This window comes from Anomaloglossus baeobatrachus, chromosome 3 (genome assembly GCF_048569485.1).
Source record: "Anomaloglossus baeobatrachus isolate aAnoBae1 chromosome 3, aAnoBae1.hap1, whole genome shotgun sequence".
Classification (NCBI taxonomy): Eukaryota; Metazoa; Chordata; class Amphibia; order Anura; family Aromobatidae; genus Anomaloglossus; species Anomaloglossus baeobatrachus.
Window position 1 is genome coordinate 569,677,695 of NC_134355.1, and position 27,483 is coordinate 569,705,177.

At 50.0% G+C, this 27,483-nt stretch overlaps 1 protein-coding gene across 1 annotated transcript in view; it reads left to right on the top strand.

Annotated features, from left to right (window-relative positions):
• RBP1 (retinol binding protein 1) overlaps nucleotides 1-27,483 on the top strand; it is a 70,845-nt gene that overhangs the window by 15,852 nt on the left and 27,510 nt on the right. The window contains exon 2 of the mRNA XM_075338677.1: nucleotides 17,382-17,560. Within this exon, the coding sequence (XP_075194792.1) occupies nucleotides 17,382-17,560 (179 nt within the window). The remainder of the gene's footprint in view (nucleotides 1-17,381; nucleotides 17,561-27,483) is intronic.

Here is a 27,483-nt window from a genome sequence, read left to right on the forward strand (position 1 = left end):
TTAATTGCCTGATGTGTGCTGCAGCTAAATGTGCACAGAGCAGGGAGCAGCGCACACTGCTTAGCGCTGGCTCCTTGCTCTCCTAGTTACAGCACACATCGGGTTAATTGCCTGATGTGTGCTGCAGCTACATGTGCACAGAGCAGGAGCCGGCAGCACAGGCAGTGAGAGCAGGGGAGGCTGGTATCAAAGGTAAATATCGGGTAACCAAGGACAGGGCTTCTTGGTTACCCGATGTTTACATTGGTTACCAGCCTCCGCAGAAGCTGGCTCCCTGCTCACTGCACATTAGTTGTTGCTGTCTCGCTGTCACACACAGCGATCTGTGCTTCACAGCGGGACAGCAACAACTAAAAAATGGCCCAGGACATTCAGCAACAACCAACGACCTCACAGCAGGGGCCAGGTTGTTGCTGGATGTCACACACAGCAACATCGCTAGCAACGTCACAAAAGTTGTTCGTTACCAGCGATGTTGCTAGCGATGTTGCTTAGTGTGACGGGGCTTAAGAAGATGAAACCGGATTGTAAAGCGTCAAGAAGAGAATTATCTGAGAAATGGTGGAATAGATGAGCGTGGACCAAGCGTTGCAGGAGTTTAGAGATGCCTTTAAAATGGCTGATGCACTACTAAAAGTTTGGGCATCCACAGTTTATTGCTGGTCAAGCACAATAGATGTTGGCTGGCCAAGTGCACTTTTGGCTGGCATCTATCATGCCCAGCTTCTCCGTTAGTAAGCACACCAGGATTAGCTGAGTGTGCATGATTATTTGAATAGGGAGAAGGGCATAATCTCATTACATCAGGAAACAAAGGATCAGATATGAGTAAATCCAGCATGCCTGATCCTAGATAACCCTCCCGGACATCCGACAATTGTAAAACTATGTCCACAGTGTGGCATGATGCCATATTGCCAATGAGGTGAATAGGATTTTATAGAATCCTATTCACATTCTGCAATAATGTGACAGTGTCCTGTCTTACTGACAAAGCTGTACATTAAAAGCTAAAACGTCTTTATTTCTTAACTCTTTGACTAATTTTATAATCTGTTTCTATTCACCAATAGGAAATAATGTAGTGCTTCATATAGGATCATTTTTTGTATACTGATACAGTTGTAGCAAACCTGTGTAAGACTTTACCATCACTGAAATATAAATGACAGTTGCTACTGATAAGACTATGCAGCTGGGGTGGGGCTCTGCCTCTAGCTCCTCCCCCTCCATAGAATCTTATCGGTACCAACTGAATGCCAGACAGGGCTTGAGCTCATTTTTTTTTCTGTAATGGAGATGTTACTTCTTTGACACATAACCCCCCCCCCCCCACCCCATTCATTGTGCAAATAAAGTGCACCCCTTCACCCCTTCTTAGTAACACTGTGCCCAATAGCAGTGACTTCTTTCAGTCGGATATAACCCCTGCCACACAACAACAATATCTTAAGGAATTGGCATCTTTCAATTTAGTGCCGATAATGAACACTTTACTAAACAATGAAGAATTTTATTTTTTTTTTAAGGTCATGTGCATGTTAAGAAAGGTGAAGATCACCACTGGAGTCCGGGGCATGACCCGAGCAGTTATCTATTATCTCCTGTTCTTTAGGTTATTACAGTTGCATTTTGTTAGCTCTCCAAACATGAATGGGGTTTTTTTGTTCTTTTCTCCTCCCTAATCCTATTCAGAGTTGTATGTCCTGGAGTCATAGTTTTACTCAACATACAGGGCTAATAATTTGAGTTTATAGAAGTAATGTCGGCTGAAGGTGGTTTAGGGGTTACCACTAGTGATGAGCGAATACTAACTATTCGGATTTTGAATGGAAAGACAACTACAAATTCCTAATATTTGATGTAGAACTTTTTTATTCTGCCATACCCCATGAGACGGCATTAATTGCTATTAGACAACATCTGGTGAGGTATAGTGGGTATATGTGAAGCCCCTCAGGTGTTGTATCGGTGCATACCTTCAGGGACTCCACGTAGCTGGTGCTGGTCACAGGTAGGGAATCTTCGGTTTTGATCGTGACGCCACTCTCAGTATTGCGGTCAGTGGGGACCGCCACTGCAGGTTAGGGGACGCCTGGGGCTGATGGTGGGTGCAGTCGGATGTAGTAGCCTCCTGAGAGTGAGGCAAGCCCCAGGGCCCTGTGTAGGTTTGTAGTACCACAAGTCGCAGAATGACTCACACAGGCAGAACTGTCTTTCAAGGGCTTTACTCACATTTGATGGCAGGGTGAGTAGCCCGGGCGTAGCTGGGATGAACCAGATGGGAACCAGGTATCCTTCAGGCTGACTTTATGAGGGTGACTACTGACTCGCCTTCCTTAGCCCTTGGTGGTTTGGGGTGACCCCGACTTTGAGTCCCTATGGGGGTCACCCAGGGAAGATGCTGCAGCCTCTCTCCCCCTTTTGTTTGCCGTTTGCTTGTTCCCCGGACCAGGCCACTCCAGCTGCTTGCCTCCTGTGACCTATGGGCCCTCACTGCGGTTACGTGGCTGCGGCTTTTGTGGTGTTGTGGTGTGGGCTTTGAGAGCCCCACACCGGCAGGTTTAGCAGAAGAAAGCTGGATCTATCTTCGCTTCGGGATCTGCCGCCCGGTTGGGCCTGGTGCTCTCTAGCAGTCTCCTTACTTCCCACTCCGTGCTTTCTCTCTAGCTGAAGCTGGCTTTCAGGTAGCACTCCTAGTTGACCGTTCTCCCCCGTCAGTAGCCACTGCGCGGGCGCTGTTAGACAGCATCAACCCCACAGGTCTGCTCCTCACTGAGCCCTCTGGAGTTCTCCTCTAACTGACTCACTGCTCCTCCTCTCCTGTTCTTGCCTACGCCACCTAGCAACCAGACTCTCCACCACACCCCTTGAGAGGAGATGGAGGCTTTTGACCCCCTGCCACTATTCCAGTGGAGGTATAGGCTTTGCCCCCTCCTGGGACCCCCAGGGGTCCTCTCATGGGTACATGTGTGAGACCTGATCACTATGCGCCTGTGTTCCACACCCCGGTCAGCCTTCTGGATTACCTGTATTGTACTGTCCCCAGCATGGGTGCAGTACTCAGTGGTGCCTGACCAGGTCAGGGGCGCCACATTCCCCCTTAGTTATCACCAGCACGTCCTCGGGCTGCAAGACAACATTTTGAAATGCATAAAACATTATAACATGTAAAACATTTTTAAAAGCACCAGGTACCATACATCACCACCCTCCACCCACAAGTCCGTTAACCCACCCAAAACCCTCTCACGTTGGCCGCGCCTTCAGCCACTTCTGGCAGGATGTAGAGGCGGCTTTCATGGTCTGGTGGTCTTCAGGGTATACCTGGCCTGGTGGATCCGCGCCTTCAGCCTCTTCTGGCAGGATGCAGAGGCGGCCTCCACAGTTGGTGCTGACCAGGTACCCTCTTTGTGGTGGAGAGCCAGGCCCCATAAACAGGCATGCTCTCTGGTCGCAGGTGAGCCAAGGCCCTATATACGGACGGGCTCCTCCTGGTTGCAGACGAGCCAAGCCCCTAAACAGGCTGACTCCGGTGGTGGTGGTGCCCTTTTGGTGTAACTATTTACACTGCGAGAGTTTGTGGCTATAGCCAGTTCATAGCCTTAAGGTTTATGGTTTTCTCACAATAGTTTTTGTGGGCACATACTTGAACTTGAGAACGTTGCAAACCAAAACTTTTCAAAACTTCATCTGGTAACTTCTTTCTTTACTTTACTTTACTCCTCTTTACCAGGGCTTGAGCCTGTATGGCGGTGGCACCTGCTGCTTTCCTGCTCTCTATCGTCGTCTGTGGTCGTCTCATCCGTAGGTTCTTTTTCTCTGCTTTGTCTTCCTTCTCTTTCTTTAGGACTTTGTGTTACGTCCAGGGCATACAATCCTCTTTCGCCTTGATGCATAGTAAACTGGACTGAATCTCCCATCTTTAGATTTCTGCCAGGGTGTCCTCTAGGCAGATGAGCTCTCACATCTCTTCTGTTGACAAATATCCCTTCTTTGATACCAGGTGCTACGATGAATCCATATCCACTTCTCAGATTAAAATCCTCCACTACTCCTCTGAAAAGGGGTCCTCTGGCCTGGGCTTTGGACCTTCTCAGGGCTCGTTTTTCTTGCAGGTCTCTGGCGGTGACTTCTCTCTGCTCTGGAGATGACGGTGCAGGGGATAGTTGCGTTCTGTTGCGGTGTGTCTTACGGGCTGGATTCTGTAGGGTGCAGCTCACAAACTCCCAGGTAAGGCTTTTGGGCAGTTCTTCTTCTGCAGATGGTGTCAGGTCTTCCTCATCCCAGCGAGAATAAGGCAGCATCTCTGGCTCTGGGTATGGCTCTGGAGTCAGCCCCTCAACCTCCTGGCCTCCTCCCCCCCTTAGTTCTTCCTGGCACTCCTTGGGTAGCAGTGCTGGGGATGGACTTCTTTCTGCCGGCCCAGGTGGGGAACTCTTTGCCGTGGTTGCTGCAGGAGCTGTCGGGATACTCTTTGGGGTGTGCGGAGGGAGCATGTACCGCTCCACCATCTCCCGTGGGAACTTAGCTTCCAGGTCGGCTTTTAGCTGCCAGTATGCGGAGTCCTCACCTACCAGGGATTGCCTAGCAGGGACTTCCTGAACCTGGGGAGCCTTGTCTGCTCTGGCCTTGCAGGCCGGGGTAAATGGTACGTCAGCCTTGTCTTGGCGGGCCGCGCCTGGCATGGCGGCGGCCTGGTCTTGGCGGGCCGCGCCTGGCATGGCGGCGGCCTGGTCTTGGCGGGCCGCGCCCTGTATGGCGGCGGCCTGGATCGGCGTCGCAGCTGCGATTGGGTCTGTGCAGGCTGGGCTGGGCATCGCTGCAGGGACCGGGTCTTGGTGGGCCGAGCAGGGCATCGCTGCGGCGGCCGGGGCTTGGCGGGCCGAGCAGGGCATCGCTGCGGCGGCCTGGGCTTGGCGGGCCGAGCAGGGCATCGTTGCGGCGGCCGGGGCTTGGCGGGCCGAGCAGGGCATCGCTGCGGCGGCCGGGGCTTGGCGGGCCGCACCTGGCGTGGCTGCGGCCTGGTTCAGCGTCGCCGCGCCGGGCGCCTCTTCAGGGACCGCGGGCGTGGCAGTAGGGGTCGGGGCACTTGCGCTAGCCGGGGCATCACTCGACTCACCCATCGTTGGCAGCATCGGGGTCTGAGTTGTCACCGCCCGATCTGGCACTCGGTGCGCGGCTCTCTCCTCGTAGGCCCGAACCGCCGCGGTCATCCATAGGAACTCCTCGCGTCCCTCTCTGATCAGCCTTCCGACCCTGGCTTCTAGTTGATCGCAGAACTCGGCAAGCTCCCGACACCACCAGGCAGCGGAGCCTGGCTCTGGATCTCTGCTCTCAGACGCCATCTTCATTAGCAAGCTGCTGGCTTCTCTTCTGCTCCGCCGTCTCCGGACGCTTCCGCTCTCTTCGCTGGCAAGCTCAGAACTCTCCAGGGGATCTCTGGGTAGCCACACCTCTTCGTGGGCGGTAACTTCTTCCAGCGCGGGCTGCTGTTGTTTTTCAGCGCGCTTTTCATGGTGGCAATATGGCGGCGCTTCCAATTTTCCAAGCGGACCGCCCAGGCACATGGTCACCTGTCTAAACAGGTCTAGTCCTTATCCTGTTCGTGACGCCAGATGTGAAGCCCCTCAGGTGTTGTATCGGTGCATACCTTCAGGGACTCCACGTAGCTGGTGCTGGTCACAGGTAGGGAATCTTCGGTTTTGATCGTGACGCCACTCTCAGTATTGCGGTCAGTGGGGACCGCCACTGCAGGTTAGGGGACGCCTGGGGCTGATGGTGGGTGCAGTCGGATGTAGTAGCCTCCTGAGAGTGAGGCAAGCCCCAGGGCCCTGTGTAGGTTTGTAGTACCACAAGTCGCAGAATGACTCACACAGGCAGAACTGTCTTTCAAGGGCTTTACTCACATTTGATGGCAGGGTGAGTAGCCCGGGCGTAGCTGGGATGAACCAGATGGGAACCAGGTATCCTTCAGGCTGACTTTATGAGGGTGACTACTGACTCGCCTTCCTTAGCCCTTGGTGGTTTGGGGTGACCCCGACTTTGAGTCCCTATGGGGGTCACCCAGGGAAGATGCTGCAGCCTCTCTCCCCCTTTTGTTTGCCGTTTGCTTGTTCCCCGGACCAGGCCACTCCAGCTGCTTGCCTCCTGTGACCTATGGGCCCTCACTGCGGTTACGTGGCTGCGGCTTTTGTGGTGTTGTGGTGTGGGCTTTGAGAGCCCCACACCGGCAGGTTTAGCAGAAGAAAGCTGGATCTATCTTCGCTTCGGGATCTGCCGCCCGGTTGGGCCTGGTGCTCTCTAGCAGTCTCCTTACTTCCCACTCCGTGCTTTCTCTCTAGCTGAAGCTGGCTTTCAGGTAGCACTCCTAGTTGACCGTTCTCCCCCGTCAGTAGCCACTGCGCGGGCGCTGTTAGACAGCATCAACCCCACAGGTCTGCTCCTCACTGAGCCCTCTGGAGTTCTCCTCTAACTGACTCACTGCTCCTCCTCTCCTGTTCTTGCCTACGCCACCTAGCAACCAGACTCTCCACCACACCCCTTGAGAGGAGATGGAGGCTTTTGACCCCCTGCCACTATTCCAGTGGAGGTATAGGCTTTGCCCCCTCCTGGGACCCCCAGGGGTCCTCTCATGGGTACATGTGTGAGACCTGATCACTATGCGCCTGTGTTCCACACCCCGGTCAGCCTTCTGGATTACCTGTATTGTACTGTCCCCAGCATGGGTGCAGTACTCAGTGGTGCCTGACCAGGTCAGGGGCGCCACATATACTACAGAATTGAATAACTTTATTCTATTGGTGTTGGAATATCCCCAATTTTTGCCTTAGATAGGAGCCCCTATGGGGGCAAAATTCAGTCCAACGTTAGCCATATTATACAGTGTGTCCACCCATATCCTGTCCACTGCCATTAACCTGAGAACGGCAGCCACCATACCCAATGACTTGTAGGAAGGTCTCCATTCCATAAGGTATCTCTTCACGTCCGCAGCCTTGTGAGTTTTACACATTCTAATCATAGCATTTTTGTATGCAAGGTGTCGATTCGTATTGAATTGATGATGCCCTACTACTTTGTAATTCACTTTTTTTCCTCTCTCATTATGTTTTCGAGATAAAAATGCTAACTCCGTTGTTTTCCACCAGGTGGCGCTATAGGTAGTTTCATTGCATAGCGCATGGCTAATTTACTATACCTAGACACCACTTCTATGCCTATAGCTGCCGCCGTTCTCAAGTTAATGGCAGTGGACAGGATATGGGTGGACACACTGTATATGGCAGGGTGGGAGGAAGTTGCCATCTTTAGTCAAACTAAGCCATTTTTCGACAGTATCATGTGGAACGGCCAATATGTGGATGACCTACTCTTAAGGCCGCTTTACACGCAACGATATCGCTAAAGCGATCTTGTTGGGGTCACGGAATTTGTGACGCACATCCGGCCGCTTTAGCGATGTCGTTGCGTGTGACACCTATGAGCGATTTTGAATCATCGCAAAAACGTTCAAAATCGCTCATCGGTGACATGCCCCCTCTAATCTCGATTATCGTTGCTGCTGCAGTAACGATGTTGCTTGTCGTTCCTGCGGCAGCACATATCGCTACGTGTGACACCGCAGGAACAAGGAACCTCACCTTACCTGCATCCCGCCAGCAACGAGGAAGGAAGGAGGTGGGCGGGATGTTACGTCCCGCTCATCTCCGCCCCTCCGCTTTGATTGGGCGGCCGCTTAGTGACGTCGCTGTGACGCCGAACGGACCGCCCCCTTAGAAAGGAGGCGGATCGCCGGTCACAGCGACGTCGCTAGGCAGGTAAGTAGTGTGACGGGGACTAGCGATGTTGTGCGCCACGGGCAACAACTTGCCTGTGTCGCACAAACGATGGGGGCGGGTACGCACGTTAGCGATATCTGTAACGATATCGCAGCGTTTAAAGCGGCCTTTAATGTGGTCAGGCAACATGTCGGACTTTCACGATTTCTGCAAGTAGTTGAATTCTAATCAGTTTAACTTAAGTTTAACCATGGGCCAATGAGGTCAACAGGTTACTTTCCTGGACATTCTTTTAAGGGGTAATAGTACTGAGGGGACAATGGAAACATCATTATATGGCTGGATTGACACAAACGTATAGCATCTAATGCGATATGCTAATGACACTCAGCTCCCACTGTGCTACCAGCGTGAGCTGAGTGTCATGCGACTGTGACCCGATCCTTCAGCTGCAGAGGAGAGGGAGGGATAAATCTCCTCCATTGTCAGTTGATGCGATTATCGCACTATAACATCCGAGTGCAGTCCGATGTTTCACTTGCACCCACAGACTTGTATGTGACTCGCCCACCCCAGGGCTATGGGACACCCGATGCCGGGCCGGACTAGTCCGGGGGACGTCAGTGGTGGCTGGGCCCGACTCCGTACCCTGGTGGGGTCAATTAATATGGCTTCAGTGTTGGGGGTGATTAAAGTAAAGTATATATTTGTTGTGACGCCACCTGTGGTTTGCGGCTATTAAGCCGCCGCTGCTGTATGAGGCCTCCGGGGCTGGTGGTATGGCAGCTCGGATGGTCCTGCTCCCCACAGGTGGAGCGGTGCCCCGGGGCAACAGTTGGTGCTCGTGAGAGTCTATGGTGTGGTGGAAGACTATGCAGGCGACAATAACTGAGACAACACCAGAGGGTGCAATTCCAAGGTCTTTACTCACACTTCCTGGGCTTCAGCACACTGGTGCCTTTGGGCGGCTGGAACCCACTGTCAGGGACCTCCGCCGATCCTGGGTAGATCTTGGAATGAAAGCCGGTACCCTCCTCTAAAGTGTCTCTGTCTTCAGCTGTCTCCTTAAGCCTTGCCCTTGTTGGATGAACCTGGCTCGGTCTCCACTACAGCCTCCGGGCCGGGGGCTCGCCTGTCGGTTATTTACCCCCTTTCTAGAGGTTCTGCTGTGGGCTGTGGCCCGGGGAGTTTGCAACTTTCCCTGGGCCTCAGTTTTTTACTTTCGGAGATGACTTCTCCTCCTCAGGTTTCTAGGGACCGTCCCCTGTGCTCAGCTTGATCCCTCCACCGAATGGCTTTGTGGAACAGGCCCTGCGCTCGTAAGCCTTGCAGCGGCCCTGGAATCCCTTCTTTTCTCTGCTTGGTGTCACCTGGACCCTCTGAGTCCCAGGGTCTTCACCAGGAAGCGTCTCTTTCTTTCCTTGCTCCTGTCTGACTAGAGCTCTATCCTCAGCTCCCTTCTCTGCCTCCCTCAGACTCTCTCTCCTCCAACTCACTACTCTTGACCTTCCTTGTCTCCTCTTCTTCCCTTGGGTGGCTCCTCCCGCCTCCCCAGTTGCTACGATCTACCCTATAGGAGCAGGGATGGGTCTTACGGCCCCTCCCAGCATGCAGCATGGGAGGGTTGCTGCCACTGTCCCTGGTCCCAGTGTGTACCTAACAATGGGTGTAGTGTAGATTTGCCTGAGTACCGGTGTTCACTCCTTTCCTTACCCAGAATGGGACATCACACCGCTGGATGGGGTGCAATGTTCCTGTGGCGACGGAAGCCTCAGGGGTGCCACACTCCCCCACTCCCAGCACGTCCTCGGGCTGAAAACAGAAAATTGTGGAAGGAATTGCAAAATTTTGTTATGCATAACTGTAAAACTGTAAAACTTTTTTTCCCTTTATGGGAGGCACAGATACTTTTACGTTGCAAACATTCTTATAAAGAAAACTCTAAGTGTGCACTTCCAGTCCATTGCACGGTTTGGCACTTCTACCATAATTCTGGTAGGGGGCACAACAGGTGCAACTAATTACATTACGATCTTCTGACCACACATAGTCCAGTGGCCCAAAACGTCTTTTCAACTTTAAAGGGGGGGGGGAGGCAAAACTAGCCACTAAGTCCAGTGGCCTTGTAACACAGGACACATCACACAAACACATTCACTGGGGACTACATTCCAGTCCCGTGGCCCGGTAACACATAAAGAGGGGGCAGGGTGGCTCCTCCCGCCTCCCCAGTTGCTACGATCTACCCTATAGGAGCAGGGACGGGTCTTACGGCCCCTCCCAGCATGCAGCATGAGAGGGTTGCTGCCACTGTCCCTGGTCCCAGTGTGTACCTAACAATGGGTGTAGTGTAGATTTGCCTGAGTACCGGCGTTCACTCCTTTCCTTACCCAGAATGGGACATCACACTGCTGCATGGGGTGCAATGTTCCTGTGGCGACGGAAGCCTCAGGGGCGCCACATATGTAAAAGTCACACCATTCTGCAACTTTTCTCTCATCCAGAATCTGGATGAGAATAAAGCTGACCATGTGCTCTTCTCATTGACTAACATTGGTTCGAGTGCAATGTACGATTTTCTCGCATTGCACTCGTCCGATTCATACTCATGTGAGCGTACCCTATAGACAAGAGTTGGCAGGTAATGCAATCCATCTCTCCGGCAGCAATCACCCATGACATACTTTTGATTCTATACCCTATATTGAATTGCTGCAGGTGAGATGAATATGCTCAAGTGATGAGCTGTTTGACCAAGAGAGTGGAAAAATAAAAAAAGATTGGAGAGTCAGGGCTATGGCAAAAATATATTACTCCATAGTGGGGAGGTAGTCAGGCAAAAAGGAAAAATTTCAGTTCTATATGGTAGGACAGATCACAACAAAAATAAAACAGGATTTTAAGTAATAAATCTGAAAATAGTCAATTTTTTTCCACAGCCTATTCTGAACAATTTAATAAAATCAAACAAATTCTATTCAAATCTTTGTCAGTGGTGAATCAGGACCCCCAGGGTTAATTGTCCTAAAGGAGGGGGTAAATGGTAAAAATGCCTCGCCTTTAAGACTGCTTTACACACTGCAATTTCTCGTGCGATCCGCACCCATCATTTGTGCGGTACGGGCAATTTGTTGCCCGTGTCGCACAAAGTCGTAACCCCCCGTTACATGTACTTACCTTCCAAACGACCTCGCTATGGCCGGCGAACATCCTCTTCCTGAAGGGGGAGGGACGTTCGGCGTCACAGCGACGTCACACAGCGGCCGGCCAATAGAAGCAGAGGGGCGGAGATGACGTAAACATCCCGCCCACCTCTTTCCTTCCGCATTGCCGGCGGGACGCAGGTAAGCTGCAGTTCATCGCTCCCGGGGTGTCACACGGAGCGATGTGTGCTGCCTCGGGAACAATGAACAACCGGCGCGCAGAAGGACGTTCGATTTTTAGAAAATGAGCGACGTGTCAAAGATCAACGATAAGGTGAGTATTTTTGCACGATCACACTCGCTCGTAGCTGTCACACGCTACGATATGTCAAACGATGCCGGATGTGTGTCACTACCGACGTGACCCCGACGACATATCGTTAGATATATCGTAGCGTGTAATGTGCCCTTAAGGGAGGCATATTGGATCCTCACTCTAAAAACTAAATATCCCAAAGTTATGAACTATAGAAATGACCTGCAGTGGAACCTCGGTTTACGAGTAACTTGGTTTGCGAGTATTTCACTATGCGAGCAAAGCTTGCTATAAATTTGTAACTCTGTTTATGAGCTATCTTTGCTGTACGAGCAAATACTCCCCGCACACACTTCCGGTACCCTACTTTCACCGCGCTCTGACCTGCTCTTGCAGTCCACACAAACACGCGCACACACACATATTATGCTCACCTTACCTTCCGTTCCATCGTCGGCCTCATGGTTCTTGTAGTCCGCATGTACAGTATGTGTATCAGGTAACCATTGCGATGATGGAGGAACTTCCGCTATCAGACGCTACTCAAAGGCAGCGCACTGACCAATCAGAGGCAAGCAGCTCCTGCGTATGACATTGATGCTGACAGCGGAAGCTCCTGCATTGTCGCGATGGTTGCCGGATACACATACCTGTGGACTACAAGAATCAGGAGGCCAGCAAGGGAACGGAGGGTAAGGTGAGCATAATTTGTGCGTGTGTGGAATGGCACAATAGGGGACCAGGATGTGACATTGCACAAGTTGTGGAATGAATTGTCTGAGCTTCCATTATATCCTATGCTATAGGAAACCTTGCTTTGCTGGACGGGTAACTTGGTTTACAAGCCCATTTCTAGAACGGACTGTTCTCGTAAACCAAGGTTCCACTGTATATTATATTTACTGAATTGGTCCATATAAACAGATAAACTCTTACTCAGAATATGTTTGAGAAAGTGTCTACATGTGTTTCAATGAAAATATGCATACATTTAATTACATTTTGAAAGGTTGTTTTCCTTTTTAGATTTATTTATTTATATTTTTTATGATAGTACTCGATTGGCTGTTCACCTCTTTAAATACTCATTTGTATTTCACATTGATTTCCTATGACTAAAGGCGCATTCATGCGCCCGAAGCGTATAAGGGCCAGGAGTGGTCGATGACCTCACGCCATGTTTTAATGTAACTTGGAATAAAGAAAATTACCTTTTAATCCAGAGGATGTGCTGGGAATCCTTTTCTCCTTTCACTTATGTAACTATTCAGATTATTTGTGCCAAATACCTAGTACTATTCCAGTATTCGTCACGAAGAACAAACCTAATGCAAGTCAATGGGGAACCTGAGCATTATTCTTGAAGATTTCCCCAAAAAATACTCTGGTTCCCCATTAACTTGCATTGGGATTGTTATTTGTGACGAATATTGGAATATTACTAGGCATTTGGTATGAATATTTTAATATTCACCCATCACTAGTTAGCTCCGCAGTCTTACAGCGCTGGGGTCCTGGGTTTAAATCCCACCCAGGACACCATCTGCAAGGATTTGTATGTTTTCCCCCGTGTTTGTGTGGGTTTCCTCCGGATTCTCCGCTTTTCTCCCACACTCCAAAGACATACAGATAGGGAATGTAGATTGTGAGCCCCAATGGGGACAGTGTTGATCATATCTGTAAAATGATAAATAACTGAGTAAAATAAATTAATAAATCTCAGCAGAGCGTGTCCTCCTGTGTATGGAGGAGTCCGGAGAGAGCAGCTGGCTGAACCGTGGAGACGCTCGTGTCTGGCTCTCACGCTCTGCTCTATGGCTGTAGCACTTCATGGACAGATGTACAATTCTTTGCAGACATTACTGTGATTTTATGAGGGTAAATCCAGTAGGAAAGTACAGTTTTGTAACGCACTAAATACTGTGAATAATACAGCGGTGTTTCTAGGGACTACGGTAATCATCCTGGTAATACCGGGATTAATCTCATGTGCTTGGATAAGTTACAGTAACTCAGAGCCGGGTCACACGTGCTCCATGTTTGTAACCAGCACTTTGGCGTCTTATTTTTTATTACAGCCCCTCCTTCAGCAATCAGTGGGGTCTCAGCGATTGAGTTTATTATGGCATGTCAGAAGTTATGGAAAATTAGTGATTTGCAGAATTAAAAAAAACGTCTGATTGTTTGCACCAATAGCGTGGCACGTTTGTGTTCTACTTCGTATTGCAGCTGGTTTCCATTGAGGTGAATGGGCTAGCCGACATACAACACACAACTTCTGACAGTTTTAAGAAAAAATAATAAAAGCAGCCATGTTTGTCTGTGACAAAGCAACATGTGGTAAGACATCCCTGCAAGAGGAGACTAGCTGTGCAAATGTGGCGCCCTGGACCCCAGGGGTCACAGGTAACAACACACACACCCCCATCCCTTGTGAGGACACACCCGTCACCCGAAAGGGAGACCTGATGCCTCCCTCAGGGCCAGTAGGGCACACCAGGTGGGCAGAGTCAGGCGGAAAGACACGCCCACCGAGGAGACTACTGTCCTGAGGTAGGAAATACAAACAGTCTAGTCAGAGAGTGACAGTGACAGGAGGTGTGAGGAGCAGAGCTGTCAGGGACCTGGGTTGGAGCCTGGGATCCCCATAACGTCAGGCAGGCAGACGGTGGTGGCCGCCTGCAGCAGTGCCGGTATAGCAACCGGCGGAACCGTAGGGACCGGGCCAGGGTTGGAGCCCGCCGACCCTGAACCAGGGAGTCAACCGTGTACCGGAGCACCAGAAACCGTGTACTCAGACCCCGTCCTAGCTTAGAAGCCACTGAGTGTAGGCAAATTAACTGATTGCAGTCTGGACCTCACGGGTTCATCCTCACCCAAAATCCCGAAAGAAGGCAGCAGCCCACCGATACCGGGTGAGAGCCACCGCCAAGGGCCAAACATCTGACAGGACAACTTTTGTTTACCAGTGACTCTGAGTGTGAATTAATAGTGAGTACACTAGTGCCATCCGGGCACAACACCACACCACAGTATGGCACCTTGCACCCCGACAACATCATCGCCGGGCCCCGGGACACACCGCCCCTACCCACGGAGGGGCTAACATCCAGGCTGCGCCTTCAACACCGATCCCGGGAGCCCCCTTCACTCCAGCCGCAGCGGTGGTGCATCCCGTCACCACGACCCGTGGGTGGCGTCACGACCCCTCCAACGACAAAGCTGCCCCCGGCTGCGGACCTCGTCCCACACCACCACCCCACTGCCTCCCCTTAACAGAGTGATGTGGCCCCCGGTCCGGAGGCGCTCGAGCCACCGACAACCCGAGCCCGGACCTCGAGCGGCTCGGCCCGGCCAGGGGAGCAGCCGAGCCCCTCTCAGGGCGGTACACAAACCATGCCATATCAGCATCGGTCTAGGCCGGTCATGGTATAATCCGCACCATTTATTCAATACAATCCAAAACTGAGGATGGCATTTATACCATTTATTATAATATTAATCCATGTGAACAAATACAAATCATGAATTATTTCTACTGAGTCCTGCCATGAAAGGCTTGGAGGTGCTCATGCTCCAGGTTTGCCATTCATTGTCTATGGAAGAGACGGAGAAAGCAGAGTACAACGCTCCACTGCTTCTGGCCAACGCGTGTCCTAGACAATGGATGGAGCTTCAGTCCAATAAGCCCTGTTTTCTTCCAATCCGTGCTTGTCCCAGCAGTGCGATTCCCTCCATCGATAAGTTATCACCTCTCTTGTGATGCCCCTGACTCTATCAGGGTGTCACAGGGAACAGCACCCCTGTCTCTTATGGTGCAGTACCCACCCTCCATGGTTCTGGGTTCCTACACACTGGTATTGCTTCCATCAGCACTCAAATCCTAACCACACCTCACACGACACCCTGTCAGGTACACCAGTGGGTGATCTAGCTGGAAAAGTGCCACCCGCCTAGGGGTCAGGCAGACTGGTGGGAGGGAGGAAGTCAGATCAGTAGTATCCCTCAGAGAGTGAGGAGCTGGGGGAGTTGTAGTTCCCTGTGTAACTTAGGTTGGGTCGCAGACTGTGGCTCTCCACGCCAGCTGACAGTGACTGACAAGCCTTTGCCAATATGCACATACAGGCAGAGGCTTGTCAGTCACTATCAGCGGGCAGGGAGAAGACGTTGGGGACCCGCCTGTACGACTAGTCAATAGCGCTACTCGATCACTCAAAATATTGATATATTTTCACTATAACCCAGTAGGGCAGGGGGTGGGCCATTCATTTTCCCAGGTGGCTACATGAGAGCACCTGATTGTTGTGAATGACCGAAAAAACCTGCCAAACTTAATTCTGCTCAATATTATTATATATTCATTTTTATCACCTAATATTGAACAGATTAAGTATATTGACTCACTGTTACGATACGAATACGTTACAAGAAGTCCTATCAGTACCAACAAATCAAAACCATGTAATTTATTGCTTTTCTATAATGATAATTTATAAACAGCAAATCATACTGCTGTTATTCAGCCATTGTATCTTGATTAACCGCTCCCAACACAGTATAATGTCCCTAAAATTCCCCCACACAGTATGACGCCCTGGCGCAGATCCCCGCGCCGTATGATGCTCTGGCGCAGATCCCCGTGCCGTATGACGCCCTGAAGCAGACCCCCCGCGCAGTATAATAGCCTTACGGTTTCCCACTGTACTGTCAGAATAAAGCGACTCGCCTAACCCTGTTTTCCCCCTCTTCCCCCCCCCACTCTGTTCTGTGCATTGTACTGCGGCCCCCACAGCAGACACAGTGTAGAGACGTCATTGCGCCTGCTGCGCTTTCAGATGCATTTGTCGCGGGCGGAGGAGGGGACGCTGCGCTCTCCCACTTCTCGGGTCCGGCTGCCGCTGCTGCTGCGGCCGCTGCTGCTCGGTGGCTCGAGCGATTGGCCGGATCCCGGGGACTCGAGCGGCGCTCCTCGCCCGTGAGTGAAAAGGGGAATGGTTTTGGGGTTTTATTGTCCGTGACGCCACCCACGGTTGTGGTGATTGTGTGGACACCACCGCTGCTCTGGACGGGGATCCCGGGAGCGGTGACAGGGAGCAGCTTTGTTGTTATTTCTCCCCTCCGTGGGTAGGGGGTTGGTTGTCCCGGGGCCCAGTGATGGGGTAGGTAGGGAAGACAGCAGGCGGGTTGCGGGGCTTGATGAGGTGCAGGGGCAGCGCTGTGCCGTACGGCACGGAGGTACTCACTCAGCCTGAGACGATGACACAGTTCTTGGTAAAACACACGGCTGGATGGACGGGTCCCCCAGACGGCTGCGGTTGCTTCTTCCCTGGAGGTTGGTGATGACTGTCTCTCCCTGCACCTAAGTTTAATGTTGGTAGCGATGGGTTCCCACCGGTAACCCGCTCCCCTGACTTGGATGTAGGCCGGAGGAGCCCCTTTTGCCCGCAGGCGCTGGCCCTGGGAAACGGTTGCCCTTGGCGGTGGCGGTGTCTCCCCTTCACGGTTGGATGGTTACCTTCTATCGGGACTTGGCTGTTTGGAAACCCGGAGGTCCCCTTCACTAACGGATTTGGCAAATTCACGACGACTCCAAGCCTTGCCGGGATCCGAAATGCCCCTGCCAATGGTGCTGGCTTCTCTTTGTATGCCGGTCCGGTACCACCGGGTCACCACCCGTCCACTGTCCTTACGGCAGAATCCAATCGGCCTCCACTGCAGACGGTCACCACTGACCGCTCATTGTTTGATCATTGAATTCACTGATTTTTGAATCCTGAGAATACAGACGCCAGGCAGGGGGCGGCCTCGTTGTGCAGGATACCACTGCTTCCGGCCCTTTGGCTGCCTTGGTCTATGGACAAGACAGGAACATCCAGAGGGGCACATTTTGCCCAGATCTGCTGTAGAGACCATAATAAAGTAAGTAAAATTTAGCAGTATTGGGCCCTAGTCTTTTTTTTTTTTTTTTTTTTTTTTTTTTCTTCCTATCCTAATGTAAGTTTTGGATATTTCACTGTCAGAGTTCATTTGTGCCAGATATACGTTAATGAAAGAAAGACGATCCTCGGAGCAATTAGAGCAATCTCTTTAGGTTTGAAGGATTCTCCACACTAAACCTCTCCTCTTTTCTTCCCTATGTAGACGTCAATGTCGCCATCAGGAAAATCGCCACTCTGCTGAAACCAGACAAAGATATTATTCAGAACGGGGAGCACATGGTCATTAAAACGCTGAGCACTTTTAGAAACTACATCATGGAGTTTGATGTGGGAAAGGAGTTTGAAGAGGATTTGTCTGGAGTAGATGATCGCAAATGCATGGTAAGAATTAAGGCCAGATTAGCCCATTTCTATAACAATAGGCGCCTTATTGAGATTAGTTCTGTATTCCCTTAGTGTACTAGTCCCTACCACCTCTGCTGGAAGGCGATTTCATGAACTTTGCACCATTGCACAAGAGCTGTCCTTTCACATGTAGCTCTATCCTACACACTGTAAACAGCGTGTCACGGTATGGGCTCTGCTTGTAGAATGAATACAAAAGTATATGGGACATGGTGGAATTAGTGCCGCTATATCCTTCCAAACCTTCTACCTTGAGGATGCCAAAGCCATGACTTAATCCATATGCATGGCAGATAAAAGTGGTAATTGAGAGAAATAAAGTTACAGATTTTACATATAGCAGAATATGGACTGACGAATGGTTGGTTTTTAGGTGGTGAAATATTTCTGTATGTATTTTAGGATTTACTTAATAAATATATACAGTATATACCATTTTATATACTTGGGTGAATAAAAAAAACATTTGATATTTTAAAATCCAGCTACTGAAAACAGCAGAAGCCAATGTTATCTCCCATTAATGGGAACCTGTCACCAGATTTGGTGACTATATAAGCAGCGGCCACCACCAGTGAGCTCTTGTATACAGCATTCTAGATTGCTGTATATAGTGCGCAGGCTGCTCTGTATAACGTAAAAAACAATTTTATACTACTCACCTTGGGGGCGGTCCGGTCCGATGAGTGCTGCTGCTCTCTGGTCCGACGCCTCCTCGATGCCGTGATCACCATGCTTTTTCTACTTGGATACATCATTCATACTGGGCTAACATCATCCACACAGGCCGACATTGTGGGCCTGCGCAGGCACACTTTGATCAAATTATTGTTGTTGTTCATGCATGGTTAACCTTTCCTTGCTCCTTCGCATTACAGTATCCTGATCTGCCCTGAGAAGTCAAAATCAAAGTACGCTTTAAAGTGCACCTGTGCAGGCAAACGATGCCTTCGTGGTTGATGTAGGACACCTCATCCATGCTAGGCTGGGTAGAAGGAAGACGGTGATCACGGCATAGAAGAGGTGTCGGACTTGAGAGCAGCGACACCCATCGGACCAGACCGCCCCTAGCTGAGTATTATAAAAGTGATTTTTACATTATACAGAGCGGTCTGGGATCTTATATACAGTATTCTGGAATGCTGTATATAAGAGCTCACTGGTGGTGGCCGCAGCTTATAGTCACCACATCTGGTGACAGATTCCCTTTAATATTTTTTCTTTAAGAAAAAGATGAACATAGGAGCTTGTTCACAAGTTGCATCTGTAGAGCCCCTGAAGCCATCAGGGAGCTACAAGGTACTGCATCCTCACCAGGATGCAGGGCCTACCCCCAGGGACCCAGAAGACCAGTGCCGGAAACAACAAAACATTCCAGTTAATCCCTGTTGTTCCCCTATTTCCCCAAAGACTGGTGACAGACCAGCGTTGGACCTAATGGATGGCCACCTAGGGGTGGAGCCGATCCAGTCTACTAGACGACAAGGTGGGAGGGGGCAGACAGTGGAGAGACAGTCAGTTAGTCGGTGACAGCGAGAGAGTGTTGGGAAGTGTCAGGAGTGTAACGGTGACCTTAGGGCCCAGGTGTGTGGTTTCCGGAGGAGTACTCCCGGAACATATCACCAACGGGGTACAGAATCCTAGGTCAGGCAAACGCTGCAGGCAGACATGATAACATCTGCACACTGAGGGAACCAGGAACCGGACCAGAGAAACCGACTCCAAAGGGTTCACGCTACTGTCATACGTACTGCAGTTGAGAGGCTACCAGGAAGGGACCTCCAAACTCTCCAAGCCACGGGGACCCACCAACCATAGACAGGTTCAGGGGAAAGAAGCCACCAGGTCACTACACTGACACTGGGACTAAGGGGACTAGCGGTCAAGACCAGCCTTCCTCGGGTTACCAGTTTCCATCTTACTGTGAGTAAAGCAACCAGTTAAACTGCAACTCATTATGTGGCGTACCTTCTTTCTGCGCCCATCAACATCATCTATCCCCTGGGGCTTGACCCTACTTGCGGAGGGCCTAACATCCTGGCTGCCAACAACACCAGCCCCAGTAGTGAGAACTGTGCAGCGGCGGCTCCATTAAATAGCCGCAACCCGCAAGTGGTGTCACAATATAAACTTTTACCTAATCTCCCCTGTAAATATACCCCTTTTACCCCAGGGTCATGGAACCGCTCAACGGCTACCCAGTGATATCTCCCCAGCAATACACCTCCCGGGACAGAGTACCCCATAGCCCTGGGCGACACACATCCCCCTCCCCTAACCCTACCCCGGCAATCTTTCCACACCAGCAAGGTAAATGCAATAACTGAAATTTTATGAACCTGCTGCTTTATTTTTTTCCTTGTAACCTTAAAAGTGTTTTTTCTCATCTGCAGCATGTTAATTCTTACAGCGTTTTTCAACCATTCAAATAAATTAGGGGAAAAAAACATTAAAAATGGACATGTTTTATGCAGTATTTCTTTCAGCTCCTCTGGTTTTTCACAGCAGAAAAATCTGCTGCAAATACTAGATGTATGCATGTTCTCTACAGAGGAGGAGGAAAACCTGAGCAATACTTTACTCGCGGTCCTTGACCTTAATTAATTTTTTTTTTTGTGAATATAGATATTCTGTAAACTATGGGAGGTCATTTTGAGGTTGTGTAATTATAGTAATTGACTACTATAGTAACTGAATGCTGCAGAAAGATGTTGCGGGGTCATTATGTCCTCTTAGTCATTACTGTGGGGTCGGCAGTCATTCCCAACGATAAGAGGATATATAAAGCATGACATTACTGCCGAGTGAGATCAGAACATCTGGATGTCCTCTACATGGTGTACCGGGTCCTGCCTCCCACTCCGCTGGTGCAAACACACATTTCCTCCTTAGTTTGTTCACCTCAGGTCACGTTTTCTCTCTTAATGGAAAGTCATGCTGACTATCTTTTGGCGGATGCTATAGCAATAGTATCTTTTTACAAACTCCAATTTAAAAAAAAATTGTAATCTTTACAGTATATATTCTGCAACGTAAAAAGGGTGTGTGTATATATTTTTGTTATTTTATTTTTTGGTTTTTTTAACACTACTATGTCAAAAGTGGATTTCAACATGGGGATGATTTGATAATGTACCTTGATGAAAATCATGCTAAAATTCTATGCTTTCTGTCCTCTAATATTTCAATTACACTTTAATTTTGAAACTAATCGTTCAATCAATATTTATTCGATAGTTAGAAGATAGAGGAGCCATTGTAATAATCAAACTGAGCCCAATAACTGTTGAGATGGGTCTTGTTCTGCCACGTGGGACAGAAAAGCTTGGTGCCTGTTCTCTCCCTTGGTCTTTTCATGCCCGGTGAAGGGTTAATCCGGTGCCGCTCAGTATCTGTGATGTCACGTATACACATACCTGCCAGGACGTGGAAATTAGTTCTATTCTAATGAATAAACCTTTAAGCTGCGTTAAAGGCGTTGCACTACTTGGGGAACAGCTTCTTAAATCCTGCATAATATAGACCAAATCTGATACTTCTGAAACCAACGCTGTTCTAGTAATGTGAGACCTGGATCTCCAAGCACTTGCACAATTTTATTGGAACAAGTCCAGAGAAGAGCAACCAAGATGGTAGAAGGTCTGCAAACCTTGTCATATGAAGACTGGCTGAACTAGGAATGTTTAGTTTGCAAAAGAGAAGGCTGAGAGGAGACTAAATAGCGGTCTACAAATATCTGAAAGGAAGTCATAGTGTAAAGGGAACCACCCTATTCTCATTAGCACAAGGACGTAGAAGAAGCAATGGGATGAAACTAAAAGGAAGAAGATTCAGATTAGACATTAGGAAAAACTTTCTGACAGTGAGGGCAGTCAGGGAGTGTAACAGGCTACCACATGAGGTAGTGGGCTCTCCATCAATGGAAATCTTCAAGGGGAAACTGGATAAACATATAGCTGGGATGATTTAGGAAAACCTGCACTGAACAGGGGTTGGATCCAATGGACCTTGAGGTCTCTTCCAACTCTGCCACTCTATGATTCTATGAAACTTGTTATGTCATCTTGACACTTAAGCCAATCAGCAGCTGCTAATAAGCAGCAGCGCTCAATGACGTGCAAGAGCCAGGAAACCTGAAGCTGACATTGCTGGAACAGGCCTAGTGTGGGAGCAGAGTATAAGTTTAGTGTTATGTTATTTTCTTGGCAAACTAAAGCATTTAAGAAGGGGTTGAATAAATCCTGGACAAACCGAATGTATACACAGGACCCCAGTTATATAGACATAGACAGATAGATGGATAGAGACACACATACATATGTGTGTGTGTATATGTGTGTGTGTGTGTGTGTGTGTATGTGTGTGTGTATATATATATATATATATATATTAGTACAGACCAAAAGTTTGGACACACCTTCTCATCTCTAGAACAACTGTTAAGCGGAGACTTTGTGCAGCAGGCCTTCATGGTAAAATAGCTGCTAGGAAACCACTGCTAAGGACAGGCAACAAGCAGAAGACACTTGTTTGGGCTAAAGAGCACAAGGAATGGACATTAGACAAGTGGGAATCTGTGCTTTGGTCTGATGAGTCCAAATTTGAGATCTTTGGATCCAACCACCGTGTCTTTGTAGAAAAGATGAATGGATGGACTCTACATGGCTGGTTCCCACCGTGAAGCATGGAGGAGGAGGTGTGATGGTGTGGGGGTGCTTTCCTGGTGACACTGTTGGAGATTTATTCAAAATTGAAGGCATACAGAACCAGCATGCCTACCACAGCATCTTGCAGCGGTGTGCTATTCCATCCGGTTTGCATTTATTTGGACCATAATTTATTTTTCAACAGGACATTGACCCCAAACACACCTCCAGGCTGTGTAAGGGCTATTTGACTAAGAAGGAGAGTGATTGGGTGCTACACCAGATGACCTGGCCTCCACAGTCACCAGACCTGAACCCAATCGGGATGGTTTGGGGTGAGCTGGACCGCAGAGTAAAGACAAAAGGGCCAACAAGTGCTAAGCATCTCTGGGAACTCCTTCAAGACTGTTGGAAAACCATTTCTGGTGACTACCTCTTGAAGCTCATCAAAAGAATGCCAAGAGTGTGCAAAATAGTAATGAAAGCAAAAGGTGGCTACCTTGTAAAACCTAGAGTACATGACATATTATCAGTTATTTCCCACTTTTTTAAGTATTTCATTCCACATGTTTTAATTCATAGTTTTGATGCCTTCAATGTGAATCTACAATTTTCAGAGTCCGGAAAATAAAGAAAACGCTTTGAATGTGGTGTGTCCAAACTTTTGGTCTGGGGTGTGTGTGTGTATATATGTGTATATATGTCATATGAAAACGTTTGGGCACCCCTATTAATGTTAACCTTTTTTCTTTATAACAATTTGGGTTTTTGCAACAGCTATTTCAGTTTCATATATCTAATAACTGATGGACTGAGTAATATTTCTGGATTGAAATGAGGTTTATTGTACTAACAGAAAATGTGCAATCCGCATTTAAACAAAATTTGACCGGTGCAAAAGTACAGGCACCTCAACATAAAAGTGACATTAATATTTTGTAGATCTTCCTTTTGCAAAAAATAACAGCCTCTAGTCGCTTCCTGTAGCTTTTAATGAGTTCCTGGTTCCTGGATGAAGGTATATTTGACCATCCATGTTTAGAAAACAATTCCAGTTCAGTTAAGTTTGATGGTCGCCGAGCATGGACAGCACGCTTCAAATCATCCCACAGATTTTCAATGATATTCAGGTCTGGGGACTGGGATGGCCATTCCAGAACATTGTAATTGTTCCTCTGAATGAATGCCTGAGTAGATTTGGAGTGGTGTTTTGGATCATTGTCTTGCTGAAATATCCATCCCCTGCGTAACTTCAACTTTGTCACTGAATCTAGCACATTATTGTCGAGAATCTGCTGATACTGAGTTGAATCCATGCCACCCTCAACTTTAACAAGATTCCCGGTGCAGGCATTGGCCACACAGCCCCAAAGCATGATGGAACCTCCACCAAATTTTACTGTGGGTATCAAGTGCTTTTCTTGAAATGCCATGTTTTTTTGCCTCCATGCATAACGCCTTTTTGTATGACCAAACAACTCAATCTTTGTTTCATCAGTCCACAGGACCTTCTTCCAAAATGTAACTGGCTTGTCCAAATGTGCTTTTACATACCTCAGGTGACTCTGTTTGTGGCATGCTTGCAGAAACTGCTTCTTTCGCATCACTCTCCCATACAGCTTCTCCTTGTGCAAAGTGCGCTGTATTGTTGACCGATGCACATTGACACCATCTGCAGCAAGATGATGCTGCAGGTCTTTGGAGGTGGTCTGTGGATTATTCTTGACTGTTCTCACCATTCTTCTTCTGTGCCTTTCTGATATTTTTCTTGGCCTGCCACTTCTGGGCTTAACAAAAACTGTACCTGTGTTCTTCCATTTCCTTACTATGTTCCTCACAGTGGAAACTGACAGTTTAAATCTCTGAGAGAACTTTTTGTATCCTTCACCTGAACAACTATGTTGAATAATCTTTGTTTTCAGATCATTTGAGAGTTGTTTTGAGGAGCCCATGATGCCACTCTTCATAGGAGATTCAAATAGGAGAACAACTTGCAAGTGGCCATCTTAAATACCTTTTCTCATAATTGGATACACCTGCCTATGAAGTTCAAAGCTCAATGAGGTTCCAAAACCAATTTAGTGGTTTAGTAAGTCAGTAAAAAGTAGTTAGGAGTGTTCAAATCAAGAAATTGATAAGGGTGCCCATACCTTTGCACCGGTCAAATTTTGTTTAAATGCGGATTGCACATTTTCTGTTAGTACAATAAACCTCATTTCAATCCAGAAATATTACTAAGTCCATCAGTTATTAGATATATGAAACTGAAATAGCTGTTGCAAAAACCCAAATTGTTATAAAGAAAAAAAGTTAACATTAATAGGGGTGCCCAAACGTTTTCATATGACTGTGTGTGTGTGTGTGTGTGTGTGTGTGTGTGTGTGTGTGTGTGTGTGTATATATATATATATGTATGTATATATATGTATGTATATATATGTATGTGTGTATATATATATATATATATATAATTGCCTTATTCTGTCTGTCTGTCTGTCTGTCTGTCATGCTCCAAAATTGTGTCCTTACGGTGACACAAAGCTGATTGGCCGCTGGGCTCGCCATGGCCCCGCCCCCCCACACCGATTGGCCGCTCGCCCAGGCTGCGCCCCCACACGGATTGGCCAGCCGCTCGCCCAGGCTCCGCCCCCCCCACAGATTGGCCTCTCGCCCCGGCACCCTGCAGGCATTGGCAATTCGGCCACGCCACGCCCCCCTCACGCAATGCACGCTAGCTCTGGCCCCGCCCCCTCCCTCCCCCCGCGCATTCCCCGAACTGACACGGCTGTCACCGAGGTGAGTACTGTACACCCCCCCCCACCCCCACCACCCCCACTACCCCCCCGGCCCCCGCTCGCACGGGAGTGGTGTGGATACGTTGGTAACCATGCTCGCATGGTTACAAGCGCATCAAGGTCCTGCTGCGGCGGAAGATCCACACGCACACTCATAACAGCACACACACAAACATACACACACATCAGATCACACTCACTCTCACACACACCTCACACACACCTCACACATACCTCACATCGCATCCACACACTCACAGCATCCGGCGATATCGCTTGCTTCTCGGCCTCGATACTGTGCTGTTGTGACCTTCCAGGACCTGACGGAGGATCACATGGCCAGAGGCATGTGGTATCTCCGGATGTTGTGAGTGTGAGCGCGTATGTGCGATATCGTCAGTGTCTGTGTGTGTGAGTGTATGCGATCGGGTGTGTGTGAGTGTATGCGATCGGGTGTGTGTGAGTGGATGCGATCGGGTGTGTGTGAGTGGATGCGATCGGGTGTGTGTGAGTGGATGCGATCGGGTGTGTGAGTGTCGGCAGAGGAGCACGGCGTGCTGGAGGAGGCTGGGAGCAGAGAGGCTGATCATGGGGAAGGCTGGGAGGGGGAGGCTGATGCTGGGGGAGACTGGGAGGGGAAGGCTGATGCTGAAGGAGGCTGGGAGGGGGAGGCTGGGAGGAAGGAGGCTGGGAGGAGAGAGGCTGATCCTGGGGAAGGCTGGGAAGGGGAGGCTGATGCTGAGGGAGGCTGGAAGGAGAGAGGCTGATGCTGGGGGAGGCTGGAAGGAGAGAGGCTGAGGCTGGGAGGAGGGAGGCTGATGCTGGGGAAGGCTGATGCTGAGGGAGGCTGGGAGGGGAAAGCTGATGCTGGGGAAGGCTGGGAGGACGGAGGCTGGGAGGAGAGAGGCTGATCCTGGGGAAGGCTGGGAGAGGGAGGCTGATGCTGGGGGAGGCTGGAAGGAGAGAGGCTGATGCTGGGGGAGGCTGGAAGAATAGAGGCTGATGCTGGGGGAGGCTGATGCTGGGGGAGGCTGGGAGGAGAGAGGCTGATGCTGGGGGAGGCTGGGAGGAGAGAGGCTGATGCTGGGGAAGGCTGGGAGGAGAGAGGCTGATGCTGGGGACAGAGAGGAGAGGCTGATGCTGGGAGGAGAGAGGCTGATGCTGGGAGGAGAGAGGCTGATGCTGGGATGAGAGAGGCTGATGCTGGGAGGAGAGAGGCTGAGGCTGGGAGGGGGAGGCTGATGCTGGGGGAAGCTGGGACGAGGGAGGCTGATGCTGGTGGAGGCTGATGCTTGGGGAGGCTGATGTTGGGGGAGGCTGGAAGGAGAGAGGCTAATGCTGGTGGAGGCTGATGCTTGGGGAGGCTGATGCTGGGGGAGACTGGGAGGGGAAGGCTGATGCTGAGGGAGGCTGGGAGGGGGAGGCTGGGAGGAAGGAGGCTGGGAGGAGAGAGGCTGATCCTGGGGAAGGCTGGGAACGGGAGGCTGATGCTGAGGGAGGCTGGAAGGAGAGAGGCTGATGCTGGGGGAGGCTGGAAGGAGAGAGGCTGATGCTGGTGGAGGCTGATGCTTGGGGAGGCTGATGCTGGGGGAGACTGGGAGCGGAAGGCTGATGCTGAGGGAGGCTGGGAGGGGGAGGCTGGGAGGAAGGAGGCTGGGAGGAGAGAGGCTGATCCTGGGGAAGGCTGGGAAGGGGAGGCTGATGCTGAGGGAGGCTGGAAGGAGAGAGGCTGATGCTGGGGGAGGCTGGAAGGAGAGAGGCTGAGGCTGGGAGGAGAGAGGCTGATGCTGGGGAAGGCTGATGCTGAGGGAGGCTGGGAGGGGAAAGCTGATGCTGGGGAAGGCTGGGAGGACGGAGGCTGGGAGGAGAGAGGCTGATCCTGGGGAAGGCTTGGAGAGGGAGGCTGATGCTGGAGGAGGCTGGAAGGAGAGAGGCTGATGCTGGCGGAGGCTGATGCTGGGGGAGGCTGGAAGGAGAGAGGCTGATGCTGGTGGAGGCTGATGCTGGTGGAGGCTGATGCTTGGGGAGGCTGGGAGAGGGAGGCTGATGCTGAGGGAGGCTGGGAGGAGGGAGGCTAGGAGAGGTAGGCTGAGGGAAGAGAGGCTGATGCACATGCACACACACACACACACACACACACACACACACACGCGCGCGCACTGCACAACATACCACACACACACACACTGGGAACCACAAACAACTGCCCTACACAGACACCCACACACACAGACAACGCTGCACACACACAACACCCAACACACAAACACCACGGCACACACAAATATACGCACATACCGCACAACACACACATTGCACAAAACATACCTCCCCCCAAAACACACCACACACACACAAACCGCGCAACACACACACAACGCTACAGACACACAGCGCTCCACAAACAACGCAACACACATACAACACCGCTCTCACCCCCCCGTCACACCCAGACAAC